This window comes from Hevea brasiliensis, chromosome 5 (assembly GCF_030052815.1).
Source record: "Hevea brasiliensis isolate MT/VB/25A 57/8 chromosome 5, ASM3005281v1, whole genome shotgun sequence".
In the NCBI taxonomy this organism is placed as follows: Eukaryota; Viridiplantae; Streptophyta; class Magnoliopsida; order Malpighiales; family Euphorbiaceae; genus Hevea; species Hevea brasiliensis.
Genome location: NC_079497.1, coordinates 8,224,100 through 8,238,830, shown reverse-complemented (window position 1 = coordinate 8,238,830; position 14,731 = coordinate 8,224,100). Strand labels below are relative to the sequence as shown.

Below are 14,731 nucleotides of genomic sequence, written 5' to 3'. Positions count from 1 at the left end.
ATTAATAAAATTAAAAAATTGAAATTATAATTATATTAGATAAATATATTATTTTTATATTTTTATATAATTAATTAAGATAATAAAATATAAAAAATAATATTTCTATATTTCATATACATAATTAAAAATAAAAATTAATAAAAAATTATAATACTTAAAATACAAAAATATTATTTTTATATTTTCATACAAATTCAAAAAATATAATTATATTCAATTACACTTAATTAGAGTGAAAATTCGTAAAAATATAATTTTTCTATTTTCATAAAATTAATTATGAATGTAATTAATTTTAATTATTTAAAATAAAAATATAAAATAAAAAATACAATTAATTTGAATTTTTAAAGTGAAATGAATATATTTTTAATTATTTAAAGTGAGAATATAAAAATATATTATTTTTATATTTAATTACTTAATAATTAAATAAAATTGAGAATTATAATTAATTATAAATAATTAATATTAAAAAATATATAAATATTATTTTATATTTTCATGTAATTAATTAAAACTAAAAATAAAAATATAAAAAAAATCATTTTAACTTAATTTTTATTAAATACAAAATAAAATTTTTTTCAAAGATATATACAATTGAAAATTTATTATATAGTTTTAGAGTACCATCTCATCATTTGACATTACGTTACCAATCAATAATTAAAAAACACATCATTAATTTTATTAAAAAATAGTATAAAAACTTAATAAACCTAACAGGATTTCTAACACCGTTACAAGTTAAGAAATTTTATTAAATTTTCACTGGGTTAATAATTTGTTGCCTTCTGTCATTGCTTCCTAGAATACAATTTTTCTATTAATTTTGTTTACGTTTTCTTGATTTTCCTTTTATCTTTTTGTTGACCCCGTATAGCTCAAAATGAGTATTGATTTTGATAATAACAAAACTCAAAGAGAATCTATCTAACCCAACTTCAAAGTGATGTGTAGATTCTTTGTCTTATTGCTAAAGAACTTTTGAAGTTACATCTAAAGAGAAAAGATACTCAAAGGCATCTCAAGACAAATTCAAAATGAGAAAAGGACAAGACTATGGAAGCCAAGACTCAAAGAAAATGTATGAAAGGCATAGTATTAAGGAGTGAGTCTTAGGTCTTTTGTAAAAAGAATGGATGAGAATTTAGTCATATGGAGCTCAAAAATGAAAATTTATTTTCTGATTACTTTTTCTCATCATGACCTTGGATACTACCATTGAAATATTTTTTAAGGTCTAAATCATTTTACATTGCAAGTTGAGACATGTAGCTGTTGACTTAGTTTGCTAACTGGTTTGCTAAATTTTTTAGTTTGCTAATGAGTTTGCTAAAAACGTTAGTTTACTAACCAGTTTACTGACTGCTCCTAAAATTTCATTAGTTTGCTAATTTATCAGAGCTGCTCAACTTCGCACAAAATGACAAAATAACGGCTATTTTGTCTTGGGCAGTGTGTATAACGTTCCAAAAGGGTTTCAAACGGTCTAAAATGATTTGGAACTATAAATACACATTCTCTACTTTATTTACACTTGATGAAAGCTTACATTTGAACTCCAATCTTGATTTTTCATTTATTACTTTCATTAAAGAGCTTTAAAGATTTTGAACTACCATTGGCAAATCAATTCATCTCTTCTTTATAATTTGATTTGTATTAAGTAAGAATGAGTGTTGAAACATTAAATTGCATTTAAGAGAGGTTGTACAAGCACCTATTGAAGCTTGAGAGAGAAAGTGCTTGTGATAGCACTTGTGAAGGTTTCAAGCTACCTTGGTAAAAGTTTGGTGTTGAAAAGTTGTAAAGGGCTTTTGGTCTCTTGCCTTCAAAAGAGCAAATAGTGGAGAGAAGACTCAAAGAGGGTTCTTTGAGAGAGTGGATGTAGGCTAGTTAAGCCGAACCACTATAAAAATCGTTGTATTTGATATCTCTAACCTTTACCTCTTTGCGTTTGTGCAATTTAAATTTTTTCTCATATACATGATATTGAATGTTGGTTAAATAGATTGAGTTGATAAATTTGTGGACATATTGAGTGACTTGAGAAATTGGTTGTATATTGTATGATGCATGTTTTGTTAGATATTGCCATATACATTGATTGAGGCTTGAATTGCAACTTAGTAACATATTGTTGAAGCACATATTACTTTCATTTTACTTAGTGAAGCACCTAATTGAACAAAGCCACAATTTTTCATTAGGCTACAAGCAAGGGCCGAAAAATTGTTAAAGTTCAATTCACCCTCCTCTTGGACTATTTTGGGACAACACTTTTCTTTTATGGGATCTAAAAGAACTTAATAAAGAGAATTGAGAATTTATAGTGCATCTAGAATGATTTTTGCTATTGAACTATCATATAAATTATTTTCATACATACGTTATTCATAATCAATTTTAAATTCTAAAAGACTAGTCCTTCATTCGAAAGTCACCCATAAGTGACTCATGTGTAGAGAGTAATCTACTTATTTATAGTTACTAAAATTTTGCTCTCCAAGTAATTAAAAAAAAAAATTCTTGTTTAAAATAAATTATAGTAATATTATTTTTATTAAATTTATATTTTTTAATAAAATTAGTAATATTTTTTAATTATTGATCGGAAACATCATATCACCATGATAAGATGGTGCTCAGGACTATTTAATAATATTCCTATGTAATGTCCCCAAAGTTTTTAAATTTAAAATTTGTCTATAAATTTTAATTTATTTTTTAATAAAATTACTGTTTTCTTCTTTAAAACTTTTTAAAATGAAAAATTTACCTATAATTATTAATTTTCTTTTAAATCATTATTCAGCTTTTCAATATATTTATTTTTATTCCGACTCAGTACTTTTATATAAATTTTATTATATTTTTATTTTGATTTTTTTTATTTTTATGAAGATTTTATTTATTTATTTTTAATATTTATTTTTAACATAAAGAATTTTAATTCCGCCCGCATCTTTCTTGGTAGAAAAGAATAATTATTGTTTAAATTTGTCTCACAACTAGGGTTGATAACGGCCTGACTTTTATGGGTACCTGATCTGATCAAAATTTAATAGGATGGATTTAGATATTATATAATCGGGCACGGAATGGGTTTTAAATTTAAAAAATAATGTCTATAATAAATTTGGATCGGATTTAAAATTTTACATGTTGAGTATCTGTTATCTAAATTTATTTATATAAATACTTAATTAAATATAAAATATATATTTTTATAATAATATTTACAAATTTTTATATATGTGATTTTATATAAAATAAAATTTAAATATTTTATAAAATTATTAAAATTTTAAAATATAAATTATTAATTAAAATAATTTTTTATACAAAATATCAATCGAGTTTGAGATTAATTCAAATAATTAAGAATAAATTTTAATAATATTAATTAAATTTAAATTTAAATAAAATAATTTTCATAAATACCTACACATTATTATCTCTATCTACAATTACTGCAAGTCAACCAAATTGACCACCCAAAACTCCATTTAACGAGGTTTGGTTGCTGTCAATTCATGGGAGCTATTAGGACACATGTTAACACATCCTTATCAACAACAACAATTACATAACAATAATAATAATAATAAGTTATTCAGATCTCATATCGAAGATAATTAATATATATAATGTTTATATAAGATGTGAGATTTTAATAAAATTATTATAACCTTTTTAAAATGTTAAGTCATATTCCTGAACAGCATCATTCTCTTAATAAAATAATAATAATAATAATAAACGATAATTAGAAATTGGTAAGTAGGAATTTTCAAAACAACTAGCAAACTAACTACCAAGTCAATTCAACTGCAATTCAAGTCATTGTGCTCCTATCAACCAAACTTTATGAATGGGCCGATTTACTTAATACAGTTACTATTAAAAAGATTTATTAAAAAAATTAATAAAAAGTCATATTCATGCATAGTATTTGATAGAATTGATTGCTACATCCGATTAAGCCATTTCGTCTGCAACTTAATATGGTTCAGCTGTCAAAATCTCTAACTTATGACCAAAAAAAATTACTTGACAAACTGAACAACGAAACTTCACATAACTCAATTTTAATTGTAATTTGCTAAGTGTATACAAATTGAAGATTATAATATCAATTATATTTGAGATTCTTATTGATAAGTGATGAATGTGAAGAAGGTGATGAATGTTGAAACTTTAGACCTTGATTGAAGAAACTCCCAGATTGACAATTAGCTTGATAATATCATCTAATCAAATAATGTTAATCCCCATGATCCTTCGTGTAGGCAGCGCCCTTCCACTGGTTTAGGGTTTTCTATTCATCTTAAAATGATAGAATTCATTTGAATTCAATTGTTTGAAATTATAGAATAGTAAAATGAATGTATTTATTTACATACTTTGCCCTTATTTATAAAGAAATAAACATAATTTAAATAAGTGTGTTTGACCTTCCAAAAACACCAATTATATTTGCAATTTCCTCTATTTTACCGTAGGTAGGGAGGAAATAGCAAGTATACATCCTACCTTGTTGGGATGCTATGAGTCCTCAAACTAGCCATTGTTTGAATCCATCATTACTAATTTGTCTGTTAAACATGATACAATTCTGATTAATTTTCTTTTAATTACTTAAATTTTTTGTTTCTCAATCTGATAATATTCCTGCAAGATGTCTTTGAGAAGCCATTGATTTGGTCCATGCTTTATATTCTGTCCTTGGATATGTAAGTTTTAAGTTGTTTGAAACTTTAGAGCTTCTTTTATTGATGGGGATCATCACCACAGGTTTGTTGATGTTTGTAAATAGACCAGCACCAAAATTGGTTAGGTATATATATACATACCTGCTAATCATTGTCAACTGTCAAGACCACCCTAACACATGAATTTATTTCAAGTGTTGCAAAATTTGGCTGCGAGATCGGTTGTACTTTGGTATAATTTTCCATTCACCAAGAGCTGGTGTAATAAAGTTCAAAGAATAACTCAGAATGGTAATTGATTAAGGAAAAAGAAATGGATGAAGAAGAAGCAATGCGAAGATTTTGTTAACTCTGGAAAGTTGGCTAGAGTTGCATCACCTGCTGAGAGAAGTTTGCTTTGGCAACTGCCATACCAAGTACATTCCAGATTTTATATGTTCTGCATTGGCAAGCAAAACAGGGCCACCCGTGCCAAACCAAGGGGATGAAGGTGCAGAATAATTGCACCTTTCAATTGCAGGTATATACAGCCTCAGCACACATAAAAGCTAAATTGCTGCAGAACTGAGCATATAATAGTGAGTGATAAAACATTCCTATTTGGACAAATTCAGTTTTCAATTCATAAACATAAATTCAGAAGTGAGACAGAAGTTGACCCACAAACACACATACAATACAAGTAACACATTAGCTCAAGGCATTTGTAAGATGCAACAAAGGAAACTGAAGCAGTTGAAGTAGGCCAAATCAAGGCAAACATCTATCACTTGCTTTATCTTGATCAGAAGACAGAGGATCATAACTTTACTGCTGAGTCAAATAGTAATTACCACGAGTACCATGAATATGATATTAACACTTGCTCTTTGCTCACTCAACAAGATGTTATTAAGGATTAACTGAAGTGTGAAAACTTTGATCCAGAATGATACTTCTTCATGTTCAATTCATCATCAATTTCAGATTTCCAACTAACCTAACCCTGCTTGCCTCTCCCACTTGAGGTCTGCTGAGAGCTCTGTGATAGCAGCCCGGGGGTCACCATTTGAAATAGACAAGTAATATTGAGCAGTCCCATCATCAACTTGCATACTTCTCTTTAAAGAGTCAAGAACCCTTCTCTTGCCTCGGTCAGAGGTTGCCCAGTTTGACAAACACCTCAACTTTCTGTCAGGTTCACCCTCAAGATACAGCACTGCCACTTCCCTTTTTGCATAGGTATCCAACTCTATGTAGCATGTGCCATTCATGAGAATTTCTGGATTGCTTATAGGGATTAGTAATCTCTCCCTGGAATGTATGCCATGGTCACTCATCATATTGTTTAACCGTTTTATGTCCATAACCTGCAGCCAGAAGAAAATTTATTCTAATATGGTTACTACATTTACTTTAAGCATGCCAAGAATGAAGTGTAAAAAGTTCCATATTCTAAAAATAAAAAATAAAAAAATAAAGGAAAATTGTTCAGGAAAGTTAGCTTTTAGTTGAAGAAGGTTGTGGCTGCCATGTGTGGCAGGAATAAAACTTTAAGATCAAACTTTCAATTTCATTCATGCATAACTACCACCTCCTCACAGTGCCATTTATCCTTTCCCCAATCTTAATACAGCATCAATTTTGATTTAAGCAAATCTTGAAACCTATTTTCCAAGTTAATCAGCCATAGAAAAGGAATATACACTCAAATCTTTGAATTATTTTACAGAAAAAGTGAAAAACTAGCAACATACATCTAGAGCAGTTAATTGCAAACTATAATTATACTTCAACTGAACTGATTGTCTAAGCATTCTCAACATGATCAATGGCTTAGCTACTATACATTTTCCTAGAGTCATAATCCCAAACATAAGCCACGATGCAGCCTAAATTTTCAACAGCATCTTTTTCTGAACAGCACTTTTTTGGTCCTTAAACCACAATGCCAAATGAGGCTTAACTGAATAGCCCCAACTCTGTAGAATGAGCTTCAAATTTTACATCACAATCAATAAGGTCTCATACATTTTGATGGACAACCTACTCAATTATTAGTAGCATCTCTCATTCTACTATTAGTTTTGGCCATCCAAGCACAAAGATTAACATATTTATCCAGATCCAGCAACTCTTTGCATTGCATCTATAGCTCTCACAAAGTATCAAAGATTTGAAGAGAAAACCGTGGTAACAATAATAAACTCCATCAACTAGCCAACCAAACTAATCAATCGCCTCTTTTAAAACAAAGAAAGCAAATTCCCTTTCCTAACTTCTCTTTTACTAAAAGCATTAGAAATGAGCTACTCAAGCATGGCATTACTGTTTTTCATATCTCACCCAACTTCGCATCCCCTCAGTCGTATTGTTAAACATGACTATAGATACTACTTCTTTTCCCTTATATTTGAGGAAAAGATTTTTTTTTTCTTAAAAAAAAAAATCCACACTTGACACCCAAGAAAATTAAGAATAAACTAACCACTACAAACCCTAATGTTAGCACAATCAATCAAATGAAAGTACCAAAAAAAAAAAAAAAGCATAGAACTTGAAATTCTCCAATACCTGAACCGAATACTTGACCGCAAGACTAGCAACAGTATCCCCCCTTGCAATCTTATGCGAAATAGAGAACTTCCAGATGCCATTATCTCTCCAAAAACTTCCAGACACAGGCTTCCCTATTACCTCCTTCAATTTCCACGGACTCATAAACGCGCTCCTCACAATTTCACCATCCAACGCCACCGAGTTCCACACCCTGCAAACGCAGCTCGCCCGAGCCAAGTCCGCCACCGGAAGCTTTTCGAAGATCAGCCGGAGTGTGTCCCGGCACGTGAGCGCCGAGAAGTGGGAGTTCATTGGAGAGATGGTGATTGGGGTCTCAGCCGATATGTCGGTTGAAGATTCCACTGGGTTGAGGGGCTGCGTAAGGATAGGGATCGGATCATCCTCGTCGTTGTCGCCGCAACAGCCCATCGTTTCAGAGAGAGAGAGAGAGAGAGAGTGAAGATTATTAAGGCAACATCAATTAATACTAGCGGTCAGCGGGTCTCCGCACCAGACATAAGTCGTTGACGTTGGCAAATTACGGACATATATCTAGAATTGTCGTTTTATATTGAGCTTTAATTTTGTTAAACAAATTTTATTCTATTAGAAAGTATATATTTTTTTTCTTTCAATTATATATATATACATTTGCGATGCTGTTATAAGCTCCTGAAAACCAATTAACATGCCAAATAAGCTCCAAGTAAGTCTATAAGAGAGTAAAGCAGTAAAGTCGATGGCCTTCTGATTAACTAGTTCAATATTTAAGTTAAAATTTATTATTTCTTATATTCATAGACTAAAAGCATTGTAATTATTTGATAAATTGCATAAATATTAAATATTAAATTAATATTTCAAAATTCTCTCTCCAACATTCGGCCTCATTATTTTACTGACATTACTGATATTACTAATTCTCTGTAAGGTTGATGCTTAACTTATTGAGTGAGCATTGTCGCTTTGTTATTTTATCTGAGTAGTCTTATGCTTAGTCCTAATTGTTCGAGCGATCTTATGCTCAGCTTGATCTATGCTCAGTCTAGGTTATCCAAACAGTCTAGGTTGTTCACATTGGAGTCCACTGATTAGAGCTTTGACACTTTGACTCAGTTTTGGGTGGATAACATCGATATAAAAATAATATATATTTTTTTTATGAATGTTCACAAACTTTATCAAGTAAAGCTCACCTATGTTCATATTCGTTTGTTGAGATTGATTAAGTTTAGCCCAATAAACAAATGCAAACAAGTTTTTAATTAGCATATTACAAGTTGTTCATCAAGCATGCTGGCTTGTTTATATCCCTAAATTGTCAAAAAAATGAAATTGCTTACATAAAAGCTTCACGAGGAATATCTTTGCCTTTGGTGTTACAAAACCCGGCAATAGCAGAAGAATTTGGTAAGAAAATGAATATTAGGGAAGTACACACAGAAGCTATAGCACATTGGGCATAATGATGTTCATATTCAACCACCGTGCACTCAGAGTCTTGGCGCTGAGAAGACATTAGATCAAGTGCCCCATCCATGTACCCAGCTGCATGAGCATGACCGTGATGGTGATCATGGCCACTGTGACTGTGACCATGACCATGATGATGGCGATGGTCATGGTCATCCTCTTTTGCTTCATCAAACATTTTCTGGATATGCTCTTGTATAGGTTCTTCTTCAGTTTTCCTAACTGATTTTGGTAAAGAGGATACAAACTCAACAAGAATCTCAGCTAGCTCATCTGTAGCATCTTCCTGAAATCACAAAGAATCAAAACTGAATTTCAATTCAAATGCAGGGATTGCAAGGGGGATTGGGAGCAATTAGGCAAAGAGGCTCAAGTTGTACATTGAGCCTACCTTGATCCCAAGGGGGATTGGGGGCCCTCAGTTCAACAAAAGATCATCCCAATTTCTTGGGACAGGTTTGAGCCCCAGGGAAATGTGATCTGGCCACATACGAACTCAAGAAAAGCAACTGCACTGATGCATGTTCTTTATTTCACGTTGTTCCAGTTCAAGCAAAGAAGTTCGTCCTTCTTCTCCAACATTTTGGGTTAAGTGGCCTGATTCAAACATTCTTCTTGAAGCTGGATATGGTGAGGATAAAAAAAGTATAGGCACAGAACAGAAGAGGGACATTATGAAGTCTGTTGAGATTGGACTCCCAGAGAAAAAGTTTGAAGGTTAGTTCTACAGTTTTCTATCATTAGTCAAAATCAAACACCATATGCCCATGCACAGATACATATGCACGCATTACATAAACTCCACTCTCTCAGCCAATGCCAATCAGTGACAAACAAAGCTCAGTTAACTGCCTGTATCTATGAGAAATTCATTGCTTAAATTTCATGTTTCAGTTGATCAAATCATTGCAGAAGGCAACGTCAAGTCTATGTTTTGATGATAAAATTGGTTAAATCTTATTGAAAGCTGGACCATTTTGTGAAAATCTCATTAAAACTCTACTAGGAGGATAATATTGAGTCTTGACAAGGCACATCTAAATCTGCTATCATCAACCATCGGGAAGACAATTCAAGTGAAAAAGTATATAATAACATCAAGAAACTGGAATCAAACTCAAGCATACACAACCTTTTCAATTTCACCTCATTAAAGGTAAATTTTGCTCATGAGAAGATGCCAAGTAGTCAATTTGCCATTGAAGCCAACTCCAAAATCCACATGCATTCTACATGTTACTCAATAGTCAGTTCATATGGAACGAAATATAGGAGCTGCATAATCCAATTACCAAACAGTCTACTACCATTTACTAATGAGCCACAGCTGATTCAATAATTGAGAATCCCCGCGCATAACAAATCCAAATGCAACTCAGAGTTTGGTATTTTGAATCAACAAACACATTTGAAAACTAAAGTACGATAAGGGATTATATTAGGTGATGATAAATCCTCACCTGAGGCCACCGCCCGCCAGAGTGAGAAACAAATTTTGCATGTGGAAGTGCCGCAGCTACCCTGTGCCCTTCCTGACTCTACTCTTTCGACCAACTATTAGACCAAATCACCTGAATTGGCACTTCCTTTATCCCATCCAAACCACCACATTCTGCTACACTAAAGCTAGAATTCAGCTTCTTTCCTGTATCGACAACAGCTCTCCTCACATCCCTTCCTTTCAAAATCACTCTATGTGTCTCCAAATCCAAACCACCAATCCTCTTTGAACAACACAAGCGAATCAATTTCTCATATGCAAAATTTGATCCCAAAACAACCTCTCTAGTTACTGGCATTTTCAAAGCCCGCAAAGGCAAAGCTGGTTTTGACCCAGTATCTGAAAGAGTGATGCTTCTTACCAAATTTGAGTTCTCCAAAACCCAATTTGCCACCATTCCTAAGCTTGAATCATGCAAAACCAAATGCACAGGGGTAACCCCATCGTTTCAAACTTTCAATCACTTGCTCCAAAACTCTTCATGGCTCAATGCAACAGGTTTATCCACGCTCTTTAATTTATTATAGTGGGACATAATTTCTTGATAAGGAACCTCACCTGTTTCAACCATGTTATCAAAAACCCAAAGCAGACCCTTCTCATTAATCAAACCATCCAAAACCCAATTTGCCACCATATCTAAGCTTGAATCATGTAAAACCAAATGCACAGGGGCTAACCCCATCGTTTCAAACTTTCAATCACTTGCTCCAAAACTCTTCAGTCCTCAATGCAACAGGTTTATCCACGCTCTTTAATTTATTATAGTGGGACATAATTTCTTGATAAGGAACCTCACCTGTTTCAACCATGTTATCAAAAACCGAAAACAGACCCTTCTCATTAATCAAACCATACGCATTCAATATCCTCTTCAAAATCCCATTTCCTCTCTCCTCAGACACCTCTACTGACTTATCAGAGAATCCATTCCCAGGCAAATCAAACACAATCCCATGAATCTCTTTGGAGCCTAACAAGTCGATCGATTTCCTAAACGAAAGAACTAAGACCCAATCCATGAATAATCAATACCTTCTTAGTCACATAACCTTTGCACCTGCTTTCCACTGCGAAATTCTCCGTGGGTGGTAGATTTTGGGCGAGCTGGACTTTAATGGTACGGCCTGTAGAGTAGTGTTGGCGCAGAGGGATCGAAAGGAAGAAGAAAAAGGATCTGGGGTCTGATGAGGAAGAGGCAGAAGAGAAATGATAGTTGCAAGAGTGATTAGAGAGACTGAAAGAGTAAAGTAGAACCAGAAAATGAATGGATTGTTTCGTGTCCGTGTGCGGTGCTCTGGTTTGGGTTTTGGATTTTTAGATGGCAAAGTTGGTTCCTTTTTTACTTTTCGAGGCTGTGGCTCTGGTTCTGGTTCTTCAGTGATTATCTGCTAAACTGGGAAGAATTTCGAACAAAAGATCTATGCAAAAGATCATAGTCGATAGAGAGTACAAAAGCGAGAATGGTCCGTTAAATTTTCAAGAGTTTCAAAACGACATGAGGAGTTAAAATTCCTCCCTGTCCTTGAAACGCCGTCGTTTAGCATCTTCGAGTCGATGTTCAGATGGATTGCCAGTTTCTTTTTCAGCTTGTTCCTTCGCCAAGTAGTGAACTTTATTGCTCCAAGAGAGGCATTCACTTCTTCTTCTGATATCTCTGCGGATTTCGCTGCTATGCACTCGCTAGCATCGCTAGTGGTGCTGCCGCTCTCGTTCTCAGCATCCCTTAATCTGCTCGCTCTCTGTACTCTCGTTTCCACTCTAGGTCACTTCCTAGGTCCATTTTCCACTATAATTTCTACAAATCCCCTCTTTTAAATAAAAGGTTGTAGTTCTATCACAGCCAAGAGTTCTTAGCAAATTCACAGGAATAGCACCGATAAATCCGAACCGGACGAGAAGCTCCGTGCTCTCTGTGAGCTGTTCTCCAAGCCTGGAATTTCGCCTGGTTCATATTATACCTTATTAGGATGCTCACCAGGTTCATTTCTCAGCTGGATTTTCGCCTGTCTTGTGTGATTGCGCGTGATAATGATTGGTCTACTCTTTGTGTGTTTTGGTCTACTCTTTGTGTGTGGTACTATCTCCATCCTATTTTAAGGGATTTTAAAGATTTTTGCCAAGGATTAAGCCATTAAGGTAACTATGGGAAGGGTCCTGAGTATTGTTAATTATTTGATTATTAACCAATTTCTTGATCTTTGCAAATGAGTTTCATATCGTATTTAATAAAATTATCTGAGGATACAGAGTTTTTATTTTTCAGATGTTTCTTAAATAACTTCTAATTAGCCTGTTCATTGCTGTTGATAAGAGTGAGTTGATTGCTGAATGTTACATGCGGCCCCCCACCCCCACTTGGGGAACTACTTGCATAGGCAGAACTCTCTTCAGGGCTAAGTTTCTGCGATATCAAAAGTGGGCATTGTGTTTTGCTATAATATTTCTTTTTTTTTTTGTGGTTAGGCTGAGAAGCAGTTGAACTCTAGTTGGATCCTCAAGCGGGTTGGTAATCTTGGAGTCCCAACTACAATTGAATGGTTGAATGATGTTTTGCTCCTGGGGCCAAACTTGGTGTTGAGCCTGTGAGCAACTTCTCAAACTCTCTGAATTGTTGCACCGACTCTTCTCCTTTTTTTCTTAGGTTACTTAATGGAGCAACATTACTACCCACAAATGTTTTTGACTTTCAATATGTGTAGCTCTAACCCTTATCAAGCATATGCCAAATGCTTAATTCTTGTTGTTTATGTCATGATACATCTATCAATCTCTCTCCGTGTGTCTATTTTGGGGTGCTTTTGAATTGTTGACATTTTTTTGTTCGAAAGAGAAACTTTTATTTCCATCTAAATATGAATTAATTGTACATCTGCATTTACTTCGCCATTTTTCATCCCTCCATTTGTATGATGCCACTTTGTCTTTGACTTCCTGAAGGGAGTAGTTTCTTCTTTTTATTTATTTATTTATTTATTTATTTATGCTGCTGAGGAGTTGAAGGAGGCTATGGCTAAGAAGAATCACAAATTGATTTACTTGTATGATGTAAACCTTGTGGATGAAACAAGTAAGGAATCAAGGCCAGAGCCTCCAAACAAACCAATTAGAGTACATGACCTTAAATATCCAGCATCAAAGTTGTCTTACCTCAGATCTCATCTCAGCTTCTTGATGCCTATTCTTCTACAATTGCTAATTGCCTGGCTGCTGAACTTGGTAATACTTCGAGACCGACATTTTTGGACAATTTCAGTTAATCTTACATGGAGATAATAGAACTTTATATTATTTTATTATTTTGTCCTCTTTGCTCCCGTAATTATTATTTTTATTTATTTATTTATTTATTTTTTTGCAATTGACTATGATTGAGATTCAAACCTGGGACTTACAACTCTGAAACTAACTTATCATTGAGAGGGAGAAAGAGTGAGAGGAATGAGTCACATGTGGTACGAGTCCCTTATGTCATAATCAACAGTTTATTGAGAAATCGGCAGATGAGTTTCTCCATTTTTACAGTTTCTCAAGTTTTTTTGTGTTTTCTATAAGAGAATTTTCTCAAGTATTTATGACAAATAACGTAGATAATTGTAATTATGTGTATTTGAAATGAGCCTTGTAACATTAGGAATAGAGTAAATTTGTGTTTAAAGTATTATAAAATTCTTGAAAAGTTTAGGACTGTAGCGACAGGCACTATGAGGGATGTTGTTCTCCTTTAACATGGGTATGATTGATAGGTCTTGCATCTGCAAGGTAATAATAAGAAAAACCGGCTGTGTTAGTTAATCACCTCGATGGTTAAGTCAGTATTAAGACATTAACATACATATCTCATGATCCTTATATAGGTTTTTGTACATATTCCTATCAGAATTAAGAAATTGTATCAAATTGAAACTTGGAGTCCACATCGCTTAGGAGTCCCATGAGCTAAGACTGTGGCCATTGTGATTATTTTGAAATCCTTACCCTTTGAATATCCAGGAAATGTTGGGCAAGTATTACTTCGCCAAATGATTAGAATAAATGTGGCACATAATAGCTTGAACCCAACTTGAGCATCGTTATTCGCCCATAGATACTATTTTGATAGCGGTAGTATCAATGAGTCTATAATAATTGGTGAATTATATAACGAATATTACACAGTAAGAAACAGCTTTTCTCTTTATTTATCATAAAAGTGAATAATTTTAGAATAAATAAATAGAGACTTTAACTTAAAATTTTCTCAATGCCTACGTAATACATTAAAAGATGAATGGATGAATATTAATTAAGCTACCCTTATTGACATTAAGTTAAAAAGTGTGACTTTAGAGTTGCACATGTATATTTGATCTGAATAATTCCAACCAATAATACATGAAGGCTCGAACAACTATAGAAAAAATGGATAAAATAAATGAAGAAAAAAATTTTAACTATATAAATATATCAATTAAATTTCATTTTTTAAAAATTTTTTTTAATAGTTAAAACTGAA

At 33.0% G+C, this 14,731-nt stretch overlaps 1 protein-coding gene, 1 long non-coding RNA gene and 1 pseudogene across 2 annotated transcripts; all 3 read right to left on the bottom strand.

Annotated features, from left to right (window-relative positions):
- Positions 1 to 4,744: 4,744 nt before the first annotated feature.
- On the bottom strand, positions 4,745 to 5,280 carry LOC131179889 (uncharacterized). Its single transcript, XR_009148809.1, has 2 exons — positions 5,103 to 5,280; positions 4,745 to 4,980 (listed from the first exon to the last, which is right to left on the bottom strand). It is a non-coding gene; the product is annotated as an uncharacterized LOC131179889 (long non-coding RNA).
- Positions 5,281 to 5,305: 25 nt separating this feature from the next.
- On the bottom strand, positions 5,306 to 7,740 carry LOC110644512 (F-box protein At1g55000). The gene is made up of 2 exons (XM_058146823.1): positions 7,278 to 7,740; positions 5,306 to 6,073 (listed from the first exon to the last, which is right to left on the bottom strand). The coding sequence occupies exons 1-2, from the start codon at positions 7,689 to 7,691 to the stop codon at positions 5,699 to 5,701; spliced, it is 789 nt and encodes a 262-aa protein (XP_058002806.1). The 5' UTR covers positions 7,692 to 7,740; the 3' UTR covers positions 5,306 to 5,698.
- Positions 7,741 to 8,502: 762 nt separating this feature from the next.
- LOC110644514 (protein AUXIN RESPONSE 4-like) lies at positions 8,503 to 12,190 on the bottom strand (annotated as a pseudogene).
- Positions 12,191 to 14,731: the final 2,541 nt, after the last annotated feature.

Bases quoted from the DNA above. Each gene is read 5' to 3' on its own strand.
- LOC110644512 (XM_058146823.1), bottom strand. From the start codon at position 7,691: ATGGGCTGTTGCGGCGACAACGACGAGGATGATCCGATCCCTATCCTT. The intron at 6,074-7,277 runs GTATTGGAGAAT...TTCTGGCTGCAG, and splicing joins CGGTCAAGTATTCGGTTCAG to GTTATGGACATAAAACGGTT.